General features: G+C 38.3%; 1 protein-coding gene across 1 annotated transcript; it reads right to left on the reverse strand.

Moving 5' to 3' along the window:
* Nucleotides 1-208: 208 nt before the first annotated feature.
* rfx4 (regulatory factor X, 4) lies at nt 209-27,267 on the reverse strand. The gene is made up of 18 exons (XM_041796010.1): nt 27,079-27,267; nt 24,447-24,533; nt 24,167-24,227; nt 20,252-20,375; nt 18,810-18,871; nt 16,749-16,962; nt 16,199-16,276; nt 15,913-16,076; nt 13,186-13,286; nt 13,037-13,095; nt 12,787-12,931; nt 12,347-12,441; nt 11,710-11,827; nt 10,306-10,425; nt 8,416-8,577; nt 8,152-8,317; nt 7,904-8,042; nt 209-1,304 (listed from the first exon to the last, which is right to left on the reverse strand). Exons 1-18 carry the CDS (start codon nt 27,119-27,121, stop codon nt 1,032-1,034), a joined length of 2,211 nt encoding a protein of 736 aa, XP_041651944.1. The 5' UTR covers nt 27,122-27,267; the 3' UTR covers nt 209-1,031.
* Nucleotides 27,268-27,849: the final 582 nt, after the last annotated feature.

The raw sequence follows: 27,849 nt of genomic DNA on the forward strand, positions 1-27,849 counted from the left end.
TCATTGTTTTAAATTGAGAAATTATTTATGTGGCATTTTTTCCCACATACACATCAGTTTCCACTGTGATAGTTCGACAGTTACCACAGACAGTTTCCAGTGCTTTTATTTACAGAAAAGTGACTAGATTCCATGTTACTGTACACTTTGATATTTCCCTTTTTTTAATAAATACCCATAGGGTAATAGGTCCTCAGTAGCTTTGAGTGCATTATAAAACACACAACCCTAGGTTAATGCGTCTCTTACTAACCATACAAAACAGAGAAAACAAAGTACCAATTGTAACATAGAAAATAAAGGATACACCATGTTACAAAGTTACAGAATACATACTTTATATATATATTTATATTTACATTGTACAGTTTTTTTGAGTCACAGCATTCAATCATTAAAAAAACTCAAAATAAAGACACCTAAACACAGCACTCAGGAGTTTGTGTCTTTCAGTGTTTTGCTTTGTACCACAGTGTGTACCTGGTGTCCTAAAAGAACATTAAGGCAGTACAGTTCATCCACAATCTGCAGCAAACTAATGTGCTTTGACAAGCCCACGATGAGATGCTGCTCTCTGCAGAGTGACAAGAGGAGACAGCCATGTCACTGAGATTGTAAAGGAGTCAGTGACAGCTACCAGCGTGCAGATCTTGCAGTCATAAAACAGACTGATGCTGCGTGCTCTCACGTGGAGACAGAGGAGGGAAACTGGCAAAGGAGTACATTCCTTAAAGCAAAGGCACAGCTTGGCAGCAGCATTGCACTCATGATTTTGCTGCATGTTGTGACAATCTACATGATTCAAACTGAAATTTTTACCCCAGCAGTGAATTAAGACATTGATTGTTGAAATTTCACTAAACCTCTGCACAAACTATACAACAATCAGCAGGGTATTCTCAAATTGTCAGTACATCCTCACCATGATTCCTAATATCTTGCATTGGTACGCCTCACTATCTGCTCCTCCTTTTTTGACTTAAATGATTGGAAATGTTCAAAAACTTTGCATTTGGCAGGAAGGTCTCCAGTTATTTGGCCCAGCCGGTGGTGGCCTCTCCATTAATGTAGGCAAAGCCAGGGAAATGCTGCGAGTGTTCATACTCTGAGTTCCTGCGTGAGCCCAGAGGAGAATACATGTCTCCAGAGGTGGCATAACGGGATGAATGCATAGGTGGGCTGGTGTAACAGCTGTTAGCTGGGGACACGTCTGGCCACCGAGGGGCAACAGGTGCAGGGTGCAACCGAGGAGTGCTGCCCATCAAGCAGGGCTCCATGCGAGACATCTGGCCATTCAGCTGGTACTATGGAAAAGAGAAAGGAGAGGACACAAGTTAGAGATCTAGTTATTCATGAAACAAACAAAAAATAAACAGGTGAAGAAGAGGACATAAGTTGGGGATCTAGTTATTAACAAGACAGGCAAAAATAAATGATGAACTGGTAAAGCTTCAGGAAATTATCTGCCCTATCATAATTTTGTGCCAACACCTCACCTTGTTCCAATTTTGAAAACAGTACTGTTTGTTATTGACCTACTTAAAAATCAGAGTACTGATGTCTGTTTTAAGATTTGGACTTCTATTTCATTTTACATATCATATATGTGAACTTTTATTGTGCTTTGTAAATTTTCTATGCATTGTGTTGTCTTTCATCTGGATCTAGAGTATGTAATGAAAGTCTGGATTGAACTTAAATGTGTTTTAAAATCCAAACATTTTCAGTTTTCTATTATAGAGACTGAGAAAAAACATCCAATTAATACATTTAAGTAAGTAGAATAATTTCACGTCTCATGTTTGCATGAAAATAGATCAATAAAGACAAAGGATTTCTGAATGTAATAAGAGCTTTCCAAATTCTTCTACTGTAAGCAATGAAATGTTAAACAGGATGCTGATATGAAAAAAAAAACTCTTCAACAATGAAGAAATGCTGATACAAATGCAATTAAAGCGTATCTTTCAATTCGACAGGGGGGCCGGAAAATCTAAAAAATCGAAATCTAATCTTTTTTCTAATCTTAAAAAAAAAAAAAAAAAAAAAAAAAAAAAGCTTAAATTTCCAGAGGATTTTTTAAAAATAAATTTTTCAATAATTCTGTCTTTATTTATAGAAAAGAACAGTGACAGAGCCGGAAACAGGGATGAAAGAGTGAGGGGGATACATGTGGGTGAGGAGCCACAGGCCAGACCTGAGCCCAGGACAGACAGGTGCTTCTAAACCACTTGGCCATCTACGCCCCAAAATTGTTATTTTCATTCTGATTTTTTGGACTGAACATCTACTGAATGTGTACTTAGTCACTGAAATACCTTTTTTTGGTTTTCAAGGCAACAGCATTTTTGGAAATGCAATTTATAGTGCAGATTAAGTTTAACTGATTCTAGTTACATTACACTTCCTTGACATGTACATTCCCCTGTATGAGTCTGAGAACAATAATGTTGTGACTTAAATCTGACAATTACAGAGGTTCAGCAGAAGTTCTCTGCTGCTCTTTGTGCTTTTATTCATTCAAGAATTAATAAAAGTCGAACACAGATAAATCAGAAGAGAGCTATGGTGTAAAAATGACTGGGTTTAGTGTGGCTTTGTTACACTTTATCTTTTACGTGAGTAGTTTATGTTTTTCTTCATGTTGAATCTCTGTTAAGCTAACAGACCACACACATGGACTGCTGAAGAAAAGAAAAGAAAATCTTGCTGAGTTTGCTGATTACACCCCCTAACCCTAACCTCACAGTGGAAGACTACTTCTCTCTGACAGGAGTCTGGAATCTCAGGAGGTGTAATAATCACGTGGCATGTGATAATGCCACAAATATATTAAATTCTCCACACATGTCATTTTATATGTTATTTGACAATAGATCTAAATAGATCAGCTCTGTATTCTGGGCTGATTGGGTAAAAGCATGTCAAGGAAGCACTAAAACTCATTTATCTCTTCATCTATCAGCACGTTGAACAAAACGCTGACCTGATCATCACTACTTTTGACTTGACTTGACCTGACTCTTGACTGTTCAGACTGATCCAGTAATGATGTAATTAAATGTAATCTCATCACTTAAACGTTAATCCTCTATCTTTTGAAAGAGCAAAAGATTATGAAAGAGTATGGATGATTTTATTAGGTTAAAAAAAAGTAATTTCATAATCTAAATTTAACAGTTTTTCATTCTTTAAAATAATGGAAACAAAGCATTTCTCATGATTTAAGACAGCCTGACGACTGATAATTAAAGGATAATTTTAAGGTTAATTCCACTGATGTGAACGCAGCACACACTCTGGTCTCTCCATTACCTAAATGATAGATTTTATGTTACATTTACTTATAATAGAGGTGTTTCAGTGTCATTGACACTCACCCTGCTTTGCATGGGAGCAGACATCAGTTTGATTTTATTTTCAAAAATAAATTGTTTTGAGTTCATGCACCCATTTTCTAAAGTGTGCAGTAATTTGAACATGTTTGTGAAACAGGTACACATTTGGTCATTTGTGTGCATTTTATTCATATTTCATTTACCTGTTTTGTAAATTAGGGACCCATTTTAGTCATTTACAGTAGTTAAAGTCCTTTAATCTGCACAAATAAAAATATTTCCTAAAATATCAAACTATTTTAGGGTCAAGGGGTGCACGTTTTACCAGGCAAGCCACAGTGTCCCAAACACACCGATCAAACAGTATTCATAAGAAGCACCATGACCCGTCTGACTCTATAATGACAGGACCGTTACTTCCACAGAGAGCTGACCTCTGTGCCCTCACACCTGCATCCCTGCCGATATCTGATTTGATGCTGTGAGAGTCCTGTGTGCTCGGACTCAAATGACCCTGCCAGTGGTAATTTCCTGTCAGGGGAAATTGCTTCACAAGTCCTACCACAATGGTAAAAACAGAAAATTAAGCCACTTAAGAAAATGAGCTGACAAAGCGTTTGTTTTGCTGTTATTTTTGTCGCCAGTAGAGACCGAACTCAAACAGCCTGTTGACGAGGACGTGCTGAACAGATGTGATCGGGCAACTTTTTCTATTCATCTCCACTTCATCCTGTCCTCTGGCATAGACAGAGCAGAAGCATTGTACCCGATTTATCTCAGACAGGCTTAAAAAAAAAAGTGGAAGTAGGATCCTTCTCCCTTTTCACACTAAATATAAACACGACAGTCGCTCCCATTATGAGGGATCACAGCATGGAAAAAGACAGTCAGAGCAGGTCAGAGAGCAGAACGGACGGTCCAGCTGCCTCTTGTTCACGGACAGAAAAGACACCATTGAATAACAATATTTTAATAAACGCCCCCTGGCCCCACTCTGTGGCTGCTGCCTTACACACTTGAAGATACCATTGAGAGTCAGAGAGGGGAGTAACAGAGCAGAGCCCCTCTTTGCCCCGGCTGAGCCACCTTTCACTGTCTGTTTCCGCTGTGTTTAAAGGAGGATTCTGGGACTTTTAGAAAGGCTGCACTGCTGCAGCCCAGCTGATCTCCTCCCACTTTAAAAGCAACAAGGGGGCCAGTAGCCCAGTGCTCATGTCTGAACGCCACATGTACAGACGCTGTTCTTGAAGCAGGCAGCTCAGGTTCAAATCAGGCCTGTTGCTCCTCTCCTGCGTTTCATTCCACCCTCTCTCCCTGGTTTCTGACTCTATCCACTGTCCTATCTACAATAATGCCATAAATGCCCAAACATGAAGCATCAGCATCACTGTCTCTTCTTAGTGTTTAATTTTCCTCTTTAAATTGCTTCTAACTCTCTTTAAAGGACAGTTCAGGCTTCGAAAGTTGCTTTGATTTGATGTCAGTCTTATCCATACTTATGACCCCTATGTATGATATTATTCTGCTGCTCCTAATTGCCAACATAGTACAGTTTGACATCCTATCTGTATTGTGGAAACATGTAAATTAGTTTAGTCATAGTAAGACACTTATTTTCAAACAAATTTTCCCGGCCATAGAAAACATCAAATACGTTTAAGTTTCTTTGTTTGACAGATGTGACACTGAGTTTTCCCTGCCTCATTATGGACATCAGCTGCTTTCTACAGCTACTAATTATTGAGCTTTTTATTCATTTTCATTTACCTTCAACAGGTAAAAACGTTTGTACAAATGGTCTAAGGAACATGCATGTGTGGGATGAGCAGCAGAGCTGAGTATGTGCTACTATTGGGCCTGGGTGGGCCTGGGCCCATCCATTTTAGGCTCGGGCCCATCCATTTTGACCCAGGCCCATACTGATTTCGGACACAGCATTAGTTTTCATTCTGGCTATTCATCCAAAAAGCAGCCTGAGGAAAGCTTTGAGTGAAAGCTTCTCAGCCAATCAGAGGATTGTACCCCACGTGTGGACTCTTAAGCCTGCCCACAGGCTGCATCTTCACCAGCAAGTGATCCAATGAAATGAATGATAATGATGCGCAAGCTTTTCAAGCAGCAAGCTCAACGAGACTGACACAGACGGTAACTTTAGCTATTAGCTAATATGAAATGTCAACATGGCAAAGCAAAGCAGCTTGTTTTTATTTAAATTCACTAAGAAACGCTCCGAGGAGCAGGAGGAGGAAACTCCTGCCATTTTAAGTAAAGATACGAGTGATGAGTTACCGTCCAGCTCAGCCGCCCTCTCCCCATCATGTCCTTGTAGCCACCCCCTCACACCAGCAATTCAAGTAACAGACTAACGTTATCGTTAGTTTCTGGCTGTCTGTATGCACAATTTCTGGAGCGAAAATAATATTGGCAGTAGGCAGAGGTATCTTATGATAGCGTTATGGCGTTATGTATGTCTTTGTCCGCTTCAGCACTGAGCTGAGGATAGCGACACAATAGCCACGCAGGTAGGCTACTGAGTCGCTGTCCTCAGTACCGCAGAAAAGCTCTGAAACGCAGATGAAGGGGAACCCTTTTTTTGGCTTATTTTAACTGGCCCATCCAGTTTCCTGGAGGCCCATCCACAAACAAAATCCTGGCGCTGCTATTGGTTGAGCCCATGAGAAATTTGCAAAATCTTCAAGGTTACAATGGTCTCCCCAAAGGAAGGGTTTATCAGAGATGACCTCCAGAGTTTGGGAATGGAGAGGATGGAACGGCCTGCGGTCCTGACCTCAACCCCACTGAACACCTGTGGGATCAGCTTTGGTGTGCTGTTCATGCCAGAGAGACCAACACAACCACATTGGCTGACTTGCAATAAATACTGGTTGAAGAATGGGAAGCATTTCACAGCAGTGTGTGACCAGGCTGGTGACCAGCATGAGGAGGAAAAGCCAGGCTGTTGTGGCTGTGGATGGTTCTTCCACACGCCACTGAGGCTCCTTTTTGTTAAATGAATAAATTGTTAAATTGCCAATACTATTTTTTCTTTAGACTTCAGCCATCCAATCCATCACACAACACCAAACAAGAGTCAATGGCAGAATAATCTGTTTGGCATTGGTAGAGGAGATTAAGCAAATTTTTCATGGGTGCACCCTACATACTTAGCTCTGCTGCTCATCCCACAAATGCACAATCCTTACAAATGTGGCACCATTTAAAAGTGAAATTGACCAGCTTTCTAATCGTATAAGAATTATTGCCAAGAAGCATTGATACAACAAAGAAAATAATCAACCAAACACAAATTTCCATACCTTTTGTGATAAGTTTCGATACAATTATTTCAGTTTAAAATAAAACAAAACCTTTAGCTGTAATTTGTACTTGAATATAAGTTATGTTTTAAAAGTTCTTCAAATGTGAGTCTACATCATAACTATTCCTAACATATAACGCTTTTAACCACCAGCAGGGACAGTGGGGGATCCCAGTCTCTGGCACTATTACTTTGAAGGGTGGGCCAACAAGTTTGGAACCTGCTGCTGTAAAGGACTAACACTACATGGCATTATAAGCAGTTTATTACCCATGCCGATGAAATCGGCAGGGGGGTTATGTAAAGGGTTCTGTATCTTTGTTTGTTTCTTTGTTTGTTTGTTTGTTTGTATGTGTACAGGATAACTCGAGAATGGAAAGTTGGATCTTCGCCAAACTTTCAGGGAATATTGGGTTAGTGACAGGGAAGGATCAATTAGATTTTGGTGACGATCCATGCACCCATTCGTTTTTTCCCGGACTTCGAAATTTTGAACACCATAGTAATCAATGGGAGCGTAAGTTCCTCGCTGGCGCTGCTTAGGCGTGGGTCTGCCGCCTCAGATGGCCATTCTAGTTTTATTTCATGTTTTATGTTTGAATCTGGGTTTACTTGTAACATTTCCTTTTTTTACCTACAATGTTGAATGTTGTAAAATATTTTTCTAAGTTATTGCAAACGATGCTGTGGTATTTCTAATTTTCATCACAGTTTTATTTCTTTTATCAAAAACATTTTTGAAGACTTGTTTGCATGAGATATTAAGGTAGCTCACTCTGCCTGTGGCTTATAGAGCAAAACTTTAGCCTAGGCTCTTTCAATGGAAAGTTTTGACTTAGAAGTTGTATTTTTTCTTCATGTAATGTTAATTAAACAGCTTAACCTGCACCAATTTAAACCTCAAAAGCAAAGTTTAAAATTCATTGTTATGAATTTGTATTTTTTTAACAACTTCTCTTGAATTGAATTGAAATTATTTTTATTAAACAGCGATGATGCAATTTAACATAGTTTTAATGCAGAATATGAAACTTATAAACTGCATTGTTGCTTAATATTAAATTTTGTCCCTAGTTGGGGCCATTAATATTATCAGGTAACACTCAGCAACAACAAAAAAACATATTAAAAAAAAAAAAACGTACTACAATTTAACTAATCTCTAACTGCATGAAGCAGCATTTAAAAATGGATCTAACATGCAACAATCCAAACATGAGTTCAGCTCTGGTTTAGCAGCACTGACCTGTGCAGATGAGCGGTGGTAGGCTGAATAGTGGAGGGGAGGCGGGATCGTTGACTCATGGCTCAGACTGGGATACTGGCTCTGGATGGAGTGAGGATGCTGGTTGGTGTAGCTGCCATAATTGTAGCTACCAGTGTACCTACAGGGGGTTAATAAAGTAAAAAAATCATTCATAATGTCATCAAGCTAATTCAGAATATTTCCAAAAATGCCTCGATGATGAGATTTAATGTCAAAATGAAAATTACCCATGCTCCTCTCTGTGTGTGTAGACCGGCATCCTATGGGCTGAAGAAGGAGGAGGGACTGGAGCACTGTTCCTCATACAGGACAGCTGCTGGCCGGCCTCTGGAGCGGAGCCTCCTGCTGTTGTCACTGTGTATGTAAGGGACCAGGTATATGACTGAACGGCGCCTGCCACACACACAGAGACACACGTGTTGGCGCAGAGGAGCTACGTGCTTCTGTTTGTCTTTATGTTTATCTTAGTGTGACTGTAGAGCCCGGCTTACCTGTGGTGGGAGTGACTCCCGTGTACTCGGGGGACACGGCTGCTGTAGGGGAGCTGGCTGAGGAAACCCCCACTGAGTGGACCGAGCGGGCGGGGGAGAAGGATCCTGGAGATGGAGAAGTGGGGGTGTTTTCTGTCAACGTGAATTCCTCCTCTCTCTCTGCTGTATGGGTCGACACAGAACAAGTCTTTATAACAAAGTAAAATAAACTCATACCTCAAATAAAAGCTTCACTGTGAAGGTTTTAATATTATTGTGTCCTACATGTAAATAAAAGTAAGAACATCTGCTAATGCAGCGAAAAATTTAACTTGAGTGTCTTGAATTGAGTTTTATATTTTTAAAGGTTAGTACATCTCATTTTAATGCACTACAGAAATGTAGTGTTAAGGTTATATTCTACTGAGTGTATAAAGATATGGATGCTCTAATGCCTTGGTTCTCAACTGGTGGGTTGCAAAGTCATTTACATTTATTTTTCATTTCTTAATAACATTTTTATTCAAAAGGATTCAACCCCAGACATAAGGGAGCATAGCCTCCGGGTTATATGGGGTTTACACTATTATCACTGAGCTACACCAGCACCCCAGTGAATTTTATTTTATTGTTTATTCTTTGGCTTTTTTCTTGAGAAGTAGCTGCTATCCCAAAATCTTCTGAATTTTTTTTCAACTTTTTTCCTCCCTGTTTGTATGATACAATACAGATAATATAATATACATAACCAATAAAACTCTCTAATAACCCAACATTATGTCTTTAAATACAAAAAGTTGGTTTAATTCAAACAAAGACTCCTAAATTTACAAAGTTTTGTTTACTTTTGTAATCAGGAAAAAGGATTTCCTCAACAACACTGATGATTGAAAAAGCAGAAAACAAAGAAAATTGTACATAACATTGTCAACCAATGACACTGTTCTTAACAACAGCTTTATCTTATCAAGTTTTCATGTCTAATATAATCATTAATTCCTTTCTCGATACACCTAATAAAATAGCAAAATATATCACATTTTAAAAAGCACAAGATAAGACCTACACTGCTTGTAAAAGGTACAAAAAAATCTGCTAATGAACCAAAAAATTATTATCTAGTGTCTTGAAATGGGATTACTTTATCTAAACTAGTTAAAACATTTTTGAACAGTCATTCAAAACACAAAAAAGATACATCTAGCTTGGTAGACTTTCCTCTTATTACAAGCAATTCAGGACTTGAAACTAGATGTTTATCCGGACCTGCAAGATAAATGTGGCTTACTTGGTGTGTCATTTTTAGGGCTGCCAAGATTGATTGTATGAATTGCGATTATTTAATGTCCGCAATTAGTGTATTACTTGCAATTAATAGTATACTTTATTGTCCCTTTAGCATACTTTGGTTAAGCCACTGTAGCAACAATGACGTAAAAAAACGTCAACCACTGCTCCTTAATGTTTGTTTCACTTTAAATAAAAAAAACAAACTCAGAAACTGCTCAGTGGACAAGTCAGAAGGCATGTGCACCTTAGGTTATCAAACATTTACATTTTCACTGTACCCTAATTTGTTTTCCAATTCATGACAAGTTCCTTTTCTTTGGTCGAGTTCTTGCTATAATATTTGAGGCAGGTCTATCTACAAACAGACAGTAGAAAAATCCCAAACTATGCAAAAACAGTTTTAAATGTGCTAAAAGGATGTAATTAACCACAGAAATTCTGAAATTAATCATGATTTTAAAATTCTGATCATGTGACAGCCCAAGTAATTTTATATTTTTGACAATAAATTAGAAAAATATGCTTGCTCTTATTTGAATTTTTCCTGTGTAGTTTCTTAGCTAACTTGTGAAACATGTTTTTCTTTTTAGTTTCTCTGTTATACATGATCTGTGTTCTCACCTGTGCTGCCCTCCCCCTTCATGGCCCTCATAAGGTCATTGGCTCTCTCCTGGCAGTGCAGAGACTCCAGCAGATAAAGCACGTAGTCGTCAAACATGAGATGAATCAGATGGAAGGAACCTGCAGCAGAGATGAAAAGTTTTATGTAACAAGGACTAGAAGGGGTACAGAGGTTATAAAGTGACAGATTTAAATGGTGGAAAAACCAAACAAAGGGACAGAAATGATGATGCCCATTAAGATTGGAGCGTGTCTAAAAGCATCCGAGTGATGACATCACATCCTCCAGACTGACAGGACGGCTGCTGTTATTAAAAATGGACCGTGTGCGATTTTTCCGTGTACAGACTCAGTGCCAGAAATACATCCGCTGACCTCAGGGTCACGCAGAAGATTGGACCTTGGCATGTGAGGGAGTGTCACAATTGTGTCATTGTGCCGGTCGCTGCAGTCGCCGTGCGCATAATAAACACTTGTGGCTATTCAGGGGAGCGGGGCCGTAATACTGGCCGGTCATAAAATGGAAAAGACAGGCAAACACATCAGGAGAGGGGAGGGGCGTCTTTTGTTAATTAGCTGTTTGTGCACAGAGACCTGCTTTATCAAAACACTGCAACCAGCTGTGTCTTTGATTTCAACAGCCATAGACACAGCGCATAAGGAGAGGAAAGAGAGGCTTCTTTTATTTTATTTTAACTACTCTTCACTTATTGCTAACCTCTGTCATGCACAACAAGCTGTTACAGCAGCCATTATACTCCTCTTCTTCTAAAACAGGAATGAAATCCTCCAAAATTTAGCTTTATCAGTGTCTATGAGCTTTGAATATCAAATGTCTCTGAGAACTTGTTTAGGTTTGGATTTATCATTTGTAGGGTATCATTCATGATGCTCAGCACAGATTACTTAATTAAAGATTATTCATCAAATTTCTGTAAAAAAAAAAAAAAAAAAAAAAAAAAAAAATCTAATTTAAATTAAAATAATCTTCCCTTACCTGAAAGTCCTAAGAAGCTGTAACGGCAGATACTCTAGCTTGTTTCAAGCAATTCAGGCCGTTTTTTTTTGTTTGTTTGTTTCTTGTAATATCTTGAAATATGATGTTTATCTGGACTTGTTATGTGAATATGGCTTATATTAAGAGAAATGATTAAAAATTAAAAATTAAAAAGTTATAAAAAAAGTTACAGAAACAAGCAGGTGCAGGTGTAATTTTCTCCTTGAAGACTGAACTTATTTGTTTTTTTTTTTTCTCCTTATATGGCTGAATTTCCATCCGGGTGATTTTATAATCCTGTGTTGCATGGGTAGTTTAACGGTAATATACACACTAAACAGCACTGTCAACATGGTATTCCTATATGTTGCAATGATGAAGCATGACAAAGCATTATCTCGGCTCACCAAAGCTGGGTGCGCTGTGGAGGGTCATATCCCGGATGACTCTGGTACCAAAACACGACCACATCAGCAGGAACTGTTGGGCCACCTTCTTCAAGCACCCGGGCCTCTTCCCTGCCACCTAGAGAGAACATTTCCATGAGAAAAGAGGGGGAAGGGTCGGGATGCCGGGGCAGAATTAACCCCTGGGTCCGCATTGGGGCTTAACCCTCAGGAACGAAAAACATGTCAACAAGTCAACTATTTAATTTGCCCCCGGGGACACGCCTTCCCATTGAACTATTGTCTGGGCAGTCCAAGACGTTGCCAGGGTGACCAAATTTTACAAGCCAATATCTGGCACATAATGGACGCAAATGGGAAGCTTGAAGACATCATTAACTGGGAGGATTGCAACGTAAGTGCCTGTGAGGAGAAAGAGGAGCTGAGACGAGTGGCCTGCAGCAGCAGGTGTCTCTTAAGGGCAAAATAATCAAACTTCTGCTGTACAAACACTTCAAATGTTCACTTTAACCATCAGCGATCACAAAGAATCACACAAACAGCAGAAAGAGTAACATGAATGGAGACTCTGAGGAAAAAAAGGCGAGTCAGAAACGTTTTTAACACCCATTATTGAGAAAGGGAATCACTCTCTGACCTTGACGACACAGCGGTCCACCATTGAGTCCAGCCACTCGATGTATGCCTCGATGGGAGACTGCTCCTCCAGAAGACGATCAAACTCCTGATACACTGCGACAGCAAGAAAACAGCTCTAGTTATAATATATTTTTTAGCTTTTAAAAGCCTGAAATAGAAACATCTGGACTTAAACTACATATTTCTACAACATATTCTTCGCATCTGTGACCTCTGCTCTGGTCAGGACTGATTCAGAGGAGTGACGACAAAGATGCTCCATGGGGTGTTTTGGTCCAGAGTGAACTTGTTTAACCTTTTGCTCTTCATCATTAGCTCTCTAACTCTGCTGGTCGTGGGAACGATTGTCTCTCTGTGTGTCGTTGTGCTTCAGCAGAGTGTATTTCTCTTGTTTTCTGTGCATGTTGGAGTGGAATCAGCCTGAATGTTTGGACTTACAGTGGATAATAAGCTGCCTGTGTTCCTCTTGTGAGTCCTCCATGGTGTAAAGTGTCTGCTTGGTGATGCTGTTCAAGTCCACATTCCTCCAGTCTTCCAGCATTTGAAAGGTGATGTCGGCACTGTTTATCACTGTCCGCGATGCCTGGAGGAAAGATAAATCAACAATATTACCCACACAAGCATACCCATACCCCTTATCAGCTGTTTTTGTTCATACGGATTTTATTAAAAAAAACACAGTCAGTACCTGACAGAGATGGTTTAATGAAGTTTGCCGCTTCAGAATCTGAGAAAATCTCCTGGACACTGAAAACAATAAGAAGAGGAAACATATGGTTAACACTGTGAGCATCATGTTTTTAACTTTCTGTAATAAAAAAGATATTTTATACATACATTCAAATTTGATGTTTCTCAGGTTTTCAGGGAGGTCGTGAAGTGCTATTTTAAGCCACTCATCAAGCTGTTTGGCAAATTTTCGAATAACCTGAGTCAAACTGTTGAGTGAGAGAAAAGATAAACAATATTAATTGATTGGTTACAGCAACAACTGACATTTGTTTAAGCTTAATCTTTTTTTGTTTTAATCAAAGAAGCTAAGTGCTTGTTCTTGCAGGACATACGCCTAGCCATGATCAGCTTAGCCTAGCCAGCTGATCTCAATTATCATCTCCCAGCTCTCACAGCCAACCACAGCTGTTTCTCTCAACATATCAGTGTATCTAAATACGACATACTTCTCATTAATCCCTGCTTGCATTAATGCTGATGAACTATGCTGCTGCTGGCAAGTCTTTACCTCCTCCACCCCAGCCTCCTCCTTTATAGCATAAAGCTTGTTGCCTGCTTATATTGAGATTCATAGTACTATGGACTAATTGATTTAGAACTAATTTTATTGTATTCAGTACGCATTGTAGTGAGGGTCCTAATTTTCTTTTAAAATGAAAGCAGGTCTGCATCCAAACAGGAACATCCAACTCGTAATTTAAGAACGTACAAAAATCCAAAATAAAATAAGAATTGTGTAAAATGCAAGAATGGGATTTCAAAGTGTGATAAAAATGGATATTAATTGTGATTAACTACAGAAATTATGAGATTAATTATGTTAAATAAATCTCATCATTGCACCTCCCTATATGGAGCTTTACTATTACACATTTTATTTTGAACCATAGTGCAATGATATTATTCAGCTTAAATAGCTGCATTATACACTTAAATGATAAGTGCAACAGAAAAAGCTAATTTAAAAAAAATTGTTGTACTGATTTGTCCACTGGGACAAATCCTCTGTGACCTCTGACAGTTATAACGCATTAAAATTAACAGTATAGACTCATGTTTGTTGCTCCTAAACCGTGTCAATGTTGTCGACTACAACTATGACTAAAACTACCTTTTTCCTAACCTGACACGTGTATCTTTCAATACACAGCGTTTGGGAAAGTGCAGAGGACTTGAAAAATACTCAGTGTGATTGGATGAACGTTCTGTCTGTCACATCTTTACAGGCCAATCAGAGCAACAAAATATGTGATGTAGCCACGACTGAGGTACACATGCACAGCTACCAAAGAATAACGTGGACCATGGTGACTATAAACATGTCAGTACACAACTTTTGTCGTTTTTGAAAAATGAAAACCAACTCACTGCTGTTCTTTGTTCTGATAAAACTGCTACTTTAGCAGCATCCATGCTAAGCTCTTCCGTCATAATTGCACCGGCCTCTTGTTGCTGCTTGCTTATGTCACGACTCTGCTGCGCCTGAAAGTACTGCCCCTTGTTGCTGATTGGTCCTGTCACTTTCTAACCGGGCCCAAACGGTTCAGACGGGAGCTTTGCAAGATGGACTCGCCAGTGAGAAACACGGAAACGGGCGTATCCATCTGCTTTGCAAGGTTACCTTTTTCCATGAGGAAGACGAGACTAAGACTAGCTAAAAGTGGACATTTAATTTTAAAAAAGCAGAAAACGACGCTTAGTTTTCAGGGGAGACTGAAAATGTAATTTAGTTTTTTTATTGTTGTTAAAAGTGAGGAAGACTTCAGCCCAATTCACTGCAGTTTAAAGCGTAATTTTTACGCTTCCCTGTGACATTTTGCCCTCACTGTCAACGCCACAGAGGCTTAATGGGGGATAAGGTGATCCCCCCTCTGTGTCATCTTAGGAGCTAGAATCAGAGGCGTTACAAACGGGATAAACAAAGTCAGCAGGATAGTGCAGTACTGTTGGCACGGCATACTGTGTGTGTATTTGGAGCTCCTGCTGTGCCATGCTCTCTTATGCTCCTGCAAACACAGAGTTTTTTTTTAAGATGATTTTTTGGGGTATTTTGCCTCTATTTGATAGGACATTTGAAGAGAACCATGAATTGGGGGAGAGAGAACGGGGGTGAAAACATGCGGCAAACAAGTGCCGAGACCAGGAACTGACTCTGTGGCCAGTGCACCGAGGACTTTAGCCTCTGCCTATGGGAGCCTGCTCAACCCACTGAGCTGCTCTGAGGCGAAGCTTCATAGCAGCACTGTCACTGAAATGCACTTAGAAAAACCTTCAGTTTGTGACAATTTTGGCGCCCTCTATGGTCAGTTGGAGGGGTGGGACCAAACTGCTAAGTCATCTGTGCCTTATGAGTAGTGGTTTTGTTGGGGGGGTGTAAAAGGTTATCCATCTGTATTTTGACTGTCAAATGTATTTCTTATTGAGAGTTTCTGCAGGGCAAAATGAGAAAAATACCAGTTTCTGCAGCATGCTGGAACTGTCTTCCAATGATGCCTACCCTATTTCAATTCAGGCATTTTTTTTAATTACACACAAATAATCTGTTTTGTAGCTCATGGTTTTGTTCTCCTTTTTCAGCACATCAAGAGACAACAATATAATTTCAGTCTGCTTCATAAATAGCTAAAAAATCACCACAGAAGCTCATGTAAACTTCAATATTAGATTATTAAAAGTGAAAAAAATACCAGACTGATTTACTCAATGAACTGAATGAAAGCCATGGCATTACTGTTACAGATTATCTTAAATTCACACTAAAGAAAGTAACAAACAGCTGTAATAACCGTTCATGTGCTGATTTGAAGAGTAAAGCTGACCACAGGAGCTCACCTATCAGGCAGTGCTTGCAGGACGGTGGGCATCAGCACCCCAGAGATGGCCTTATAAAGGATGGAGTCACAAACACCCACGATGTTCACCACTGTGGGAGAGCCAAGGACGGGGAGCATGTGGGGAGGCATGCCCTGCCAGAAGTGCAGCAAAAAGCTCTGGACCTGAAACACCACACACATCATCATATTCATTAATACAGGAAGCAAAAGCTCAGCTTCTGTAACTTGTTCCATGCAATAAGAGTTTTGAGACAGATACTGACATGTAAAAATGAAAAACTTGCCTCATCAAAGTTAGCTCTTATTACAGTGTCCAGTATCCTCTGACAGTGCGTTCTGTACATCATGATGAAAGTTGACACCTGTGGGTAACACCAGAGTTTTAATCTCATTGCACCACAAACTTTTAGGGTTTTTCTTTTCATTTGGGGAAGCAAAATAGAAGTGGTGGAAAAACAAGAAAATAAATCTTGTAGAAAGCATGTGAACCAATAAATACATGTAACAGGTCTAGGCTGGAACGGAGTAATATAAAGCAAGCTTTAGAGATCAACAGAACACAAACCATTTAAAATCATGGCCCCTCTTTAAAAGCTGGACAGCTAGTGCCTGTCCTTTGTCCAATGCTAGATCTTATTATCTCCCCCAAAGATTAAGAGTTAGTGAGGAGCCAGCATATAAATCCTCAGGGTCCTTCTCTAAATGCAAACCCAGAGAAGGTCCTGGGGCAGATAAAAGACTGGAGCCAGAGGGGGCGCAGAGATGGCGAGATGGTTTAGGAGAGGTGGGAGGAGGGAGAGATTGTAAGGATGGACTTTTAAAACTCCTGTTTACCCTCTCCTCTGGCAGGCTGGCGGGCAAATTTAGGTCTTTGACATTTGGAAACTCTGGCAGGAGTGTCCCCAGTTTGGAGCGTGGTGAATACGCCACTGTCTGCTTCGTGACCTCTTTCTTCCCCGTCTCGTTCACCCACGCCGCTCCCTTTTTGGAGTACATCACGTCATAATACTGAGAGGTCTCTTTCACCGCTATGCCGTAGTAATGGTACCTGAGGTTGAACAAGTGGAGAGCAGCGGTTAAGGACAAGCAGGATCACTAGAGAAAAAAATTCACTTAAAGAAAAACTGAGCATCACCAATTATTGAATTGTTATTTTCAAAGATTTACATTATAAAGAATACGTCTAAATGCATTTATTAGTGACTCTTTGAATCTGATATTAGATCAGATTCAACGAGCCATTGGGCAAATCAGATTATTTATTTTGCTCAAATTATTTTAGATTTTCTTTATCAAACATATATATGTACTTCCTGCCAATTTGGAGGTGGAAAATTGAATTGTTGTTAGGCCTATATTAAAAAAAAAGTGTGCAACTTTCGCTTAATTACGTTTTTTAGTCTGCTCCCTTTTGTTATCAAACTGTGCTACGCATTTGGAATTGCTTAGTCAAAAAAGTTCATATTACCAGCATTAAATGCATACAGTTCATAGAAATATCAAATAAAATGCATTACAAAAAAATACAGATTTCATTTTTAAAGGAAGGCTGGAGAAGAATAATTCAAATGAAGTGGCATTCAACCTGTTCAACTGCATGGTGCAAAATCTTTTGGAAAATATCAGAAGATGTTTTTGTTACAAAATGCATAAAGGACTTCAGGGTGGTGACAGCAGTTGATGTAGATAACGTGAAATAAATGGCGCAAGCCATTATCATATTTTCTGGAACTTCCCGGTCATTGTTTCTTATTAGCAGCAAATTCATTCAATTTGGAGTCAACATCCCTTTCATCCATATATGGATGATTTTCTATTGGATAAATGGAGCATGTGACTGAAGAAAAATTACGCATATTCTTCCAACTTTAAGCAAAAAAGTTATATAGTGAGAAAATGGCTTAAACCCTTCCCACCTATTATTCATGAATGGATAGACACCATGTATGAAATATATGCCATGGAGCTGCTGTTATGTACCTTAAAAGTCCAAAAAGAAAACAGAATTTGACCAAATGGACTGAGTATGTCAAACCTATACATGCAGCCCTTACTTCAATAAAAAGAGGAAAAAGATTAGAATGCAGAGCACTCTTTATTTTCATTTTCAGTATTCTTTAGCCTGCTTTGTTTTGTTGTTTTCCTCTCTCTGTCTTGTGCCTCTCCAGTATGAAAGCTTCCCATGTTTCTATAGATAAATCACACTAATAGAGTATAAAAAGATAACAACTACAGAAAGAGCTATACTGGAAAAAGGCTGAGAGTTTAGTCTTGCAGTCGATGTAACATGCAATCATTTTTCAGAGAAAAAAAATATAAAAAAATAAACAGATGGAAAAGGTGAGGCTTGAGTTTATTATACCTACACTTTGTACGCAGCATGTACAAAAAGGCAACACTTGCTCTACATATGAATGTAGCTCCATAAAAGAGTTTGCCTACTGTAAAATGATGCACAGTGTACATTAAAAATAGAAAAATGTATATGGTTATTTAAAGTTTTGATGTTGTCAACCAGTGTCATGTTATGACACATTCGTGGTGTGTTTTATTTTGGCGGGAATGTCTATAAACATAGGACGGTCTTTCTCTTTGCATCAGACAGACGTGTTCAGTTGAGGTTGAGTTTTTTAATAGTAAAATTAAACTAAAGCCCACTTGTGTACTATCATGTCTTAGTCTTGAGTTAGTTTGCTTAATTTTGTGATGTCCTATCATAGAGTTTTAGTGTGTTTTTAATGTTTTTGACTGTTTTTAATTTTTCTGTAATCCTTGTTTGTTTAATGTTATTAATGTACATACGCAGTTAAATTGAAAGTGCTTTACAAATAAAGTTTTGCTTTGTCATTTGTACGAGCGTGTGATATATGTGGTTAGCTTATGGGACAAACTCACTTGGACTGCCCTCTAGTCCCCAGTCTTCTGGTAGTTAACGCTGGGAACTGTTGCCTGATGATCTGTTCATCAAAGAAACAGAAAAAGAAAGATAAAAGATGACAAACTTCCTTATTAACTGTCAATTTTTACGGTTATCTCAGCATTTAACAGTGAATCATAACAGTAAAAAGATAAAAAAAAACAGTAACTTTTTGAATTGTTACAAGCATGTTATTATTACATGACCACAGGGAATACAGGATAGGAGGGAAGGTTTTGCATTACTTAACAAGTTGCATTTTTACTTAAAGCTCTATCTCATAAATACTGAACATTTTTAGTCGTGTCAAACTAAGTTTTTTTTGGAGAAGGAAATCAAAGTCTCATAGCAGTAAAAACATGGAGTTTTGTGAAGAACATCTTTTGAGCACTATCCATTTAACATCTGAAGCTATAACTTTTAATTTCTTTCATCTATCCACCGAGCATCATCTCTCCTTTTCCTCTCCTCCTCTCCTTCCTTCTTCCTTTCCTCTCTTTTTGTCCAAAGAGATTGGCTCCTTGGTCCAGCTCCTGGTGCAGAAACTTTAGCAAACAGTGTAGCTCTCCATTGTGTGGGATGAAAAAAGAGGCCAAGCTGTGAAGTTTCTGTCAGGCCCCGCTTGATAAATGAGCAGACAGGGAGGCAGTCCGGGCCCTCTCTCGTTTTTTTGTCCTGAATCAATGAAGCCTTCCTAAAGGACACCCCACACCGCTCCAGCCACTGATCTAACATTCCCCAACATCTCACCCTTCCAAATTTCCTTTAATTACACATTAATCCAGGCCCCTTCTCTTTTTCAATATCTTCCGACAGGAGCTGCACAGGGGCGGGGGTGGGCTGGGTTGGGGGGCTGGGGCCGGAGTCCAGGGTACAGAGGATGGCTGGGGGTAGGAAGGCTGAGGAACTTCTTGGGGTTGTGGGAACAGACGAAAGCACATCTCCTTTGGCTCTAGATTATGTGTTCAGTGAACGACCGCAGAGCTTTGCTCGCTTCACACTGAGCTGAGGATGATATTACTTCAACAGCAGCCAGAGCCGCTGCAGTACAGAAACTAATCCAAGCAAGAGATGATCAGAGTTAAACTGACGAGAGCTTTCATTGGAGAGGAACATCAAAATGTTGATTATAATCTTATCCTTTTTAGTTTGTAACTTTTAACTCATAGAGAAGTGTAGATGGGCTTTAAAACCCCTTAAATGAGGAGAGAGCTGTCTTTATTCATGATGAGTAATCAGCTTCTTTCCAAATTACTCAACAGCATCAAATGTCTTTAAGACGGTCACTGAGCACAGATGTTAGAGTAAGTGTCCAGCTAACTTTTCTGTGTTTGAAGACGTTGTTAGAGAGTTTTAAGTCAAACTGTACACGTATGAGAGTGATGAGCTGTCTTCATCCTCTCTGAAGTTGGAATCGTACCTTTCCAAAGCTGGCTGCGTTCACAGGCTGCGTGTCGTGCTTCTCGCTGAAGTCAAGGTAATGCATATAGAGGGCACTTCGGGGGATACATACTCCTTCAGCTATCTCATAGTTCTCCTCTAGCCTGTGAATTGAAGCAGGAATGATTAGTTAAAAAATACCTGGAGTGAAAGTTTAAGCCTTGTTCAAATGTTTAAATGGGGATAAAAGTAAAAACTTTAAACAGAACCCTGATGGTAACAGGATTTCTGATGGAGCAAAAAAAAGTAATTTTGGAATGAACCCATATTTATTTATGTCAGGACCGTGACTCATTGCATTGGAATAAGATTTTCATGGCACTGCTGTTGGCACCATGAGTACGTATCACGGCTCCAATGTTTCATAACAAGCAAACAACCTAGTCCTCCAACTAATTGAGTTTCAATTACAATGTTGGCTTTCTGTGATATGAAAAAAACATAATTATGATTAAACATTTACAGTGCCTCATGCTGTCTTACGCCAGTTTTGCCATCCAGTAAACGTTTCAGTGTCTGTTGTGATATTTTGGTAACAAAAGTAATTATCATTGATTATTCATTGTACCATCATTATTTTATATAATTACACTATTTCCACCCATTTATTTTCATTTATGATTTGTTTTTAAAACTGCTGAGTGTTAAAATTCAATAAATGCATGTGGCGCTAATGCAGTAAAATCAGTGAGTAATCGAGCATAATAACATGATCTTAAATCAAAACTATGGTAATTATGTTTTTTTTCCATAACTGGGCAGCCCTTCTGACAACCCAGGTTTTGCTGATATCTCTCTTGTGAGATTTTCTAACATAAGAGGTGCCATTACGCCAAACTTAAAGACATGATAATGTGACTGTTTCTAAGGAAGCAGGTTAATGTGGATAAAAATACCATCTGTTAATTTCTGCACAATTAATTTGCAGTGAAATATTGTGAATCTTTATCTACTTAAATTTCCAGTATGTGAAATGATTTCTGAATTTAAACTTTTCCCTGTAATTTGAGAGTTGTCACTATCCAGAGAGAAACAAAACTACACCCCTACAGCCAGGTCAGAAATATATGTCTTATTTATTCTTGTGCTCTGGTTGCTTGTTTCTTTCTGTCTCTATCTTTCTTCATCTCCCTCTTTACCCTCACATGCACAGCACGGCTTCAGCAGACAACAGTGCAGCATGAGTCTGTTCAAAGAAAGTTTTTCCTTGCCACTGTAAATTTGCCCTGTTGCTTAGAGCTGTTCTCATGGTAGATTATTTTCATATAAAATAACAAAGAATAAGGTCTAGACTTGCCCTCCTTCTAAAGAGTCTTGCGATAACTTTGTTTACGAACTTGCCATTACAAATAAAGATTGTTTGAATGGTTGGTTCAGCTTTCTCTTTCTGTACGTGTCTCTAAATCAAGCAGAGAGTGAAGTAGCTTAAGTTTGTTAGCTCATTTAGCTGTTCAACAGGTAACTCTTTTGTGGGGTCCCACAGGGGTCTGTTCTCGATCACCTGTATTTACAATCAGCCTTTCACCTCTGGAAAAATTCATGTAGAGACATTAACTTGATTAGGATAATACATAACTGTGTCTGAGGTACAGTGTCTAATATTTAGCCTAGTAGTATTTAGCAGAACAAACTTGGAAAAAATGAAATACAACATTTATAAGTAGGTCTATCTAGAGATCATATTAGGTTATCTTTGATTTCTTTTTATTGTATTTCCTTGTTTTTACTATAAAGAGGCTTGAAAAAGAATCTTCTGACAGAAAGTTTTTGAATGTGTACAGTATTTTGCTAAACATATATTATTGGTATGTTTTTTAAGATAGATATGCAAAGCACTATAAACATTTCCTATCACAAAAAAACTCAAAAATTACTAAACAAACTTAAATAACAGACAAGAACAGACCAAAATCTGAGCAACTGAGCTATCTGAAGTACACTATTATAAAACAAATTTGTAGCTTTTGACCTGTGTTGAACCATAAACAGTATTTCTTTAAGGAGACAAGGCTTTAATTGGTCTTGTGGCACTCTTACACACTGATACAATTCTTTCCTCATCACTGCTGATAATGAAAGCTTTCTACATGTAAAAATGAACATACACAATAAAGACTTCTGCCACAGATTATGCAATTAAAGAGGCTGAATTCAAATGGCAGATTGAGAGAAAAACATACTTAAAAAGTGCAAATAGTTGTGTAGTTATTATTGATTAAAACATGATAGCAGTGTATGAAAATGAGCACTGGAGCTGCATTTTTCCACATTTTAAGAACAACCGTGTAACTTATAAATCAACATTGTGAGGTAAGGAGTAGCAACACGTATTTTAAGTTCATATTTTAATAATTATTTATCATTTAATGGATGAAACCTTCAGAGAGCAGTCCACTTATCTGAAGGTCAGAATAGGAAAGAAAAGTCAAAGTTGTGATTAAAATGTCTCTCGTGTCTTTCCAGGCATTCAACAAATGTAGTTCTGGGATTGGAATAGCTGCCTCTGGCATTGTCTTTATTCTTCAGTATATAAAACGTCAGTAAAGCTTTGTCCCGTTGAAGAGCACAGACTCCTGAGCTTATTGAACTTTCGTTCCCTCAAAAGCCTTTAAATTCTCCTCTGAATCAATGTTAGAAAAAATGCTCAAAGGCTTGGGTTTTTAGAAGGAAGTTCATTTTCCACAGTAATTTTCTAAATGTTGTCCAGTGCTGAGCTAGGAGTGGATTTATGATCAGTATTTGTAAATAATATAACATCAACAGGTGTGGTTTAGACCACTTTATGAAAAATGTGGATTGATTAAACGGTTACATTTTCAGTGAAAAAAAAAATCATTAAAAACACCTATTATTTCATTAACTTTTTGGTTAAATAATTTGTACATTTTGGTTTAACAGTTGTTCTCTAATGTTTATTTTTCTGGTTTGACCAAAAAAATCATGTTAATATGTAAGCTTATTATTATTAATTCCATGTCTGCTAAAGAAAAGGATTCCCACTACACAAGGTGACACAAGACCAACTACAGTCACATTTATGTCTGATATTTCATTTTAAATTTACTGAATAATTGAACATTTAAAGTTAGGTGTGCCATCGTCACAGGGCTACGCCATAGACAGACACGTATGACACAGAGACATGAGAGGGGTTTACATTCATACATGCAGAGGGTATAAAAGATATGAAATATGTTAGAGCTGCTCTTCTTCACATGCAGCATTTTCACATTTTAAGTATTACAACATTCCTTTGTGATGACAAATAAAAAGCTAAATTCTGAGCTTATCAGATAATAATGATAAGAAATAATAATAAGATAATAATAATCAGAAAAAGTAAGGCTAAAAGCAAATGTAACACCTCTAAACCCTGCTCCTCATCACTTACAACACAAAATGTTTTTCTGCATTAATAAATAAAGAACAAGAACATTTTAAATTAGGACGTCAATAAGATGTGTCTGAGATCCAACGATAAAATCAAAATCTCCTCAGTAGCTCACATACAGGCTGGTGTTAATGGTGCTGTGGTTCATATAAAACTAGTCAATTAAACGCAATCTTTACACACAAAACTAGCGTTTATAGAGAAATTTCTCTAGGCTTCAACAACAGGTTACGACTGCTGATCAGGCAGAACAAAATGTTATATCTAACATTTGAAATCTTCCTAGATAAGCATACGTTATTAAAGTAATTGTGTTATGGTTTCCTCAAAAATATAATATCAAGGCCAAATAAAAATAGGGTTTGACCTCATTGCTTGCTATTAATTCCAAACATTTCATTGTGACATTTTGACATAAGGTTTTTCTGAGCATGTTTTTGCCTTTTTCTCTAAATAATCGTCACATTTACTGAAGAAATTAGGAACCATTTTTGGAGTACTTACCATTCCAGAGTAGCCGGTGTCGAATGTGGTTTAGAAGCTCTATTGTTTTCTTTTTCTTCATCTGAAACAAAAAATACATCATTTAGAGCAAAATTATGTTTTTGTGGCACCAATGAAAGTTAACATACCTAACACGATAATGTGGAGTAAATTACATTTATCATATAAAATAACAAGCATTTACAATTTAAACTGAGTCTGAAATACAGCAAACAAACAGGGTTTATAGGACTCCTCAGTGAATACTGCAGTTGTTGAGTAGCAGAGTTTTTCTGCTTACGTTCATCGTTGGACATGTTCCCCAGAGACGTGTGGCTGGAGTATCTCTTACTCTCACTCTCGCTGAGGCATCTTTCAATCCAACTCTCTAAAAAAAAAGACACGATGAACCACAGATAAAAAAAAACCTGGACAAAATGTTTGTTATTAGCCTAAATCTAATTCATAGTCTTTATTTATCCATAAAAAGCAATTCAGGTCTCTTTTTCAAGAGTGTCCTGAGCAGGAAAGGCTGAAGCAAGTTAACCAAGTTTCTGACAGAGAGAAGCCATGTATTCAAATATGAAAAAGACACACAACTATAAAACACTAAAGGACACATAACATAAAGTTAAACCAGAAGATATCTGTCAAAAATAACTAAATGTTTCAGGCTTAAAAGATTTTACAGTGGTTGCTCATGAACTCTGTTCTTTTACTCAGACGTAACCGATTATGAGATTGGGAAAAAATATTCTTTTTTTTTTTTTTTAAATGAAACACTAGTATTTTTAATTGTTTAACAAATCGTCCGCTCTTTAGCAGCATTGTCTGGCCTTCACTTTTGCTGAAACTTGAAATCTGAAAAAACACTTTGTGGTATGAACTTATTCTGTCCCTCAGTAGAAAAGAAGCAAAGCTGTATTTACATAAACAGTGCAAATCACTGCCTATAGAGGACACTTTAAATGTCACTAATGTGACAGGCCGAGCTGACAACAATCGATTGTATGGGCAATGGTGGCGGCCATGGCTCTATTTGAGATGTTTTCACCAGGACGGCAGGAATCCAGCTTTGTTCCCAGGGGAGTATGAGCGTACACACTTGCTTAAAAGAGCCTGTGCACATTACTGAAGCAGTCTGCTGGAATAGAGGCCATTGTCCCGTTTTAATTTCTACTTAGAAATAGCTCCACTGGTGTTCTTTTTGTCACCAAGCTGCAGCAAAACACCAAAGCTTTCATGTAGAAACTGTCTGATACAAAGTGGAGAAATCATCTTAAACTCTCACATTTGTTTTAAGAAAAGTATTCGTGGAGTGCTGGATTTAATGAAGAAGTAAAGCAAACATGGCTGCTGGAGATCCTGTTTGGTAAAGTGCAACAAAATTAAGCAATTAAATTTCTAGAACAAGCTTCTTCTTGATGATGTGAAGTCATGAGAAAGTCTTGTATTTTCACAAAACCTAACGAATAAAACAATCAGCAACCTAAAAAATCAATTCAGTTTAGCACAGCCAGAAAGTGGTTCTAACAATTTTTGCAACATGACTATCAAAACAAAACTCTACTTATTATGAAAAACTGTTTATCCTGTTTTTTTACAGCTGATCTACAAATGATCAAATCATTATCTGTGAAGAGAACAAACTGCTGGCAGAACTACCTGTTGTTGCAGCCTGTTATTCAGTGGAGGACTCAAAAGTTTGAGAGCACCCAAAGAGGAATAAAACACTTCAGGGATCGGGGCGTGCTATAGTTTACAGACAGTTTAAAGACGCATTTTTTTACTTTTCAATCTTTGATAGTTAACCACTGTCATCAGCAGACTGTAAATAAATTATCCAAATTAATTCTTTACTCATTTTATCAGATTATAAAACCAACTGATCCTACTTTACCTGCCAGTTCAATTATAAAGCTTTTACCAGAGTTTAAAAAAGCACTCAGCCACGTGTCCCAAGGTTGAATAAATCACTATCAGAGTCACAAATGTGTCTTATCTTCCTCTGACAATTTTGCTTGTAAATACAAAGGAAAATCCAAAAAAAGAAAATAAAATAAGGAAACATTGTAAATTAAAAACTGAACCCACTGAAGTGAAGCTAATTCTCTTCAGAGGCTCTGTGTCATTTGACACAGTGACAGATACGTAAGGGAATAAATAATTGGATTAAATTTGATCAGCACATAAAATAGATGTTCATTCATCTATTAATGCCCATTTAGGGTAAAACTTTTTCTGCAGCAGCAAATGAAAAAAAAATGTCTCTGCTGGTAGTGATTTCAAAAACTTGTCACTTTTCTTTGACTGAACCACTTTTTAGCAGCAAGAAACCACTGTCTAATCTGTTGCATTCCGCCTTTAATCAGATTAAACATAAAAATATAATGTCACTAAACAAAATAAGACAAGATGCCAAAATTATATACACCTAGATACAGTTTTTAAATTAAGTTTTCGAATTCGGGGTCTTAAAACACCAACAATAATGAGGACAGAGCAGGTGCATAATATTCTCAGTGTGTAACAGGATGTCTCAGTTCTAAACATGAAGGAAGGAAGATTTTTTTTTTTCCCACAGATAACCTAACCTACATTTATTTTAAAAAGAAGCTAGTTAGTCAAGCCACTATGGGAGATTACAGGACTTTCTCCCTGCTATTTGTCTTTTCTTTCAATCACTGAACAAGTTTCTCTTTTGATAATTTTCGATAAAACCTAGCAAGAAAAAGTTCTATAACAAATCCTAAAGTCAACGAGGAGTGAAAAAGGTAAAAATCTAAATAAATAAACAGCTGGGCATTGAGGACACCCTCATCAAATGAGTGTAGAGGAAGTTTCCAAGCAGCAGAAGAAGCTCACACACTGTTTCTGAACAGAAGTGAGATTTCTGAGCACATTCAAAGCGAGCAGAGTTGAACAGGACTGACCTGTGGAATCCATATCAGGCTCCTCCAGCAGCCCGCAATGCATCCTCTTCCCATCAACGACACTGGCTCCTCCAAGAAAATGGCTTTAGTGCACGTTTCCCCCTCCTTAGTGGCTCTCCCCTTTGCTTGCTCTGTGTTTCCGTGACCACTGCCCGTCACAGAAGATGTTGAGGATCTGAGGTTCGCCCAGAGAGGGGTGGACTTGGCGGAGGAGAGGAGAAGGGGGAGGTGGGAAGAAGGGAGGAAAAGAAGGTGGGGAGGGGGGGTTAGAGACTCCAGAAATCCAGCGGGGGGAAAGCCAGACCCGTCAAAATGTTTGCTGATGTTTCATGGGAAAGGGGCTGATTTTATAGGAGCCCTGATGGGGACATGTCATTGATAGGCTTGGAAGGCTGATGAATGGCCCCAAGTCAGATGGGGATGTGGCAAGGCTCACTGGAAGTCTTTTGTGGGGCTGTTTTGAATAAGAAAAGCTCCCTCCCAACGAAAAAAAGAGGCTTAGATCTACGCAGTCCTAACACTGTGGCCTCCCCGTCTTCCATTATGGCATTTAATACGTTTTATACACCCCAGAGCTTCATATAAACATATATCCCTTCATAGCAACTGCTCATTCTCATTTTAACTCCCAATCTACATCCTCAGGACACTTGTTGCACCATTTGATCTATTTCTAACTTTGTTCCATGAGTGAAGCATCTTTATGTTTACTTTTTTTGAGTCAACATGTGAGCTCAGGCTCACATCTCAGAAATCCTCAAAACTCCACCG

Source organism: Cheilinus undulatus, linkage group 9, assembly GCF_018320785.1.
Source record: "Cheilinus undulatus linkage group 9, ASM1832078v1, whole genome shotgun sequence".
In the NCBI taxonomy this organism is placed as follows: Eukaryota; Metazoa; Chordata; class Actinopteri; order Labriformes; family Labridae; genus Cheilinus; species Cheilinus undulatus.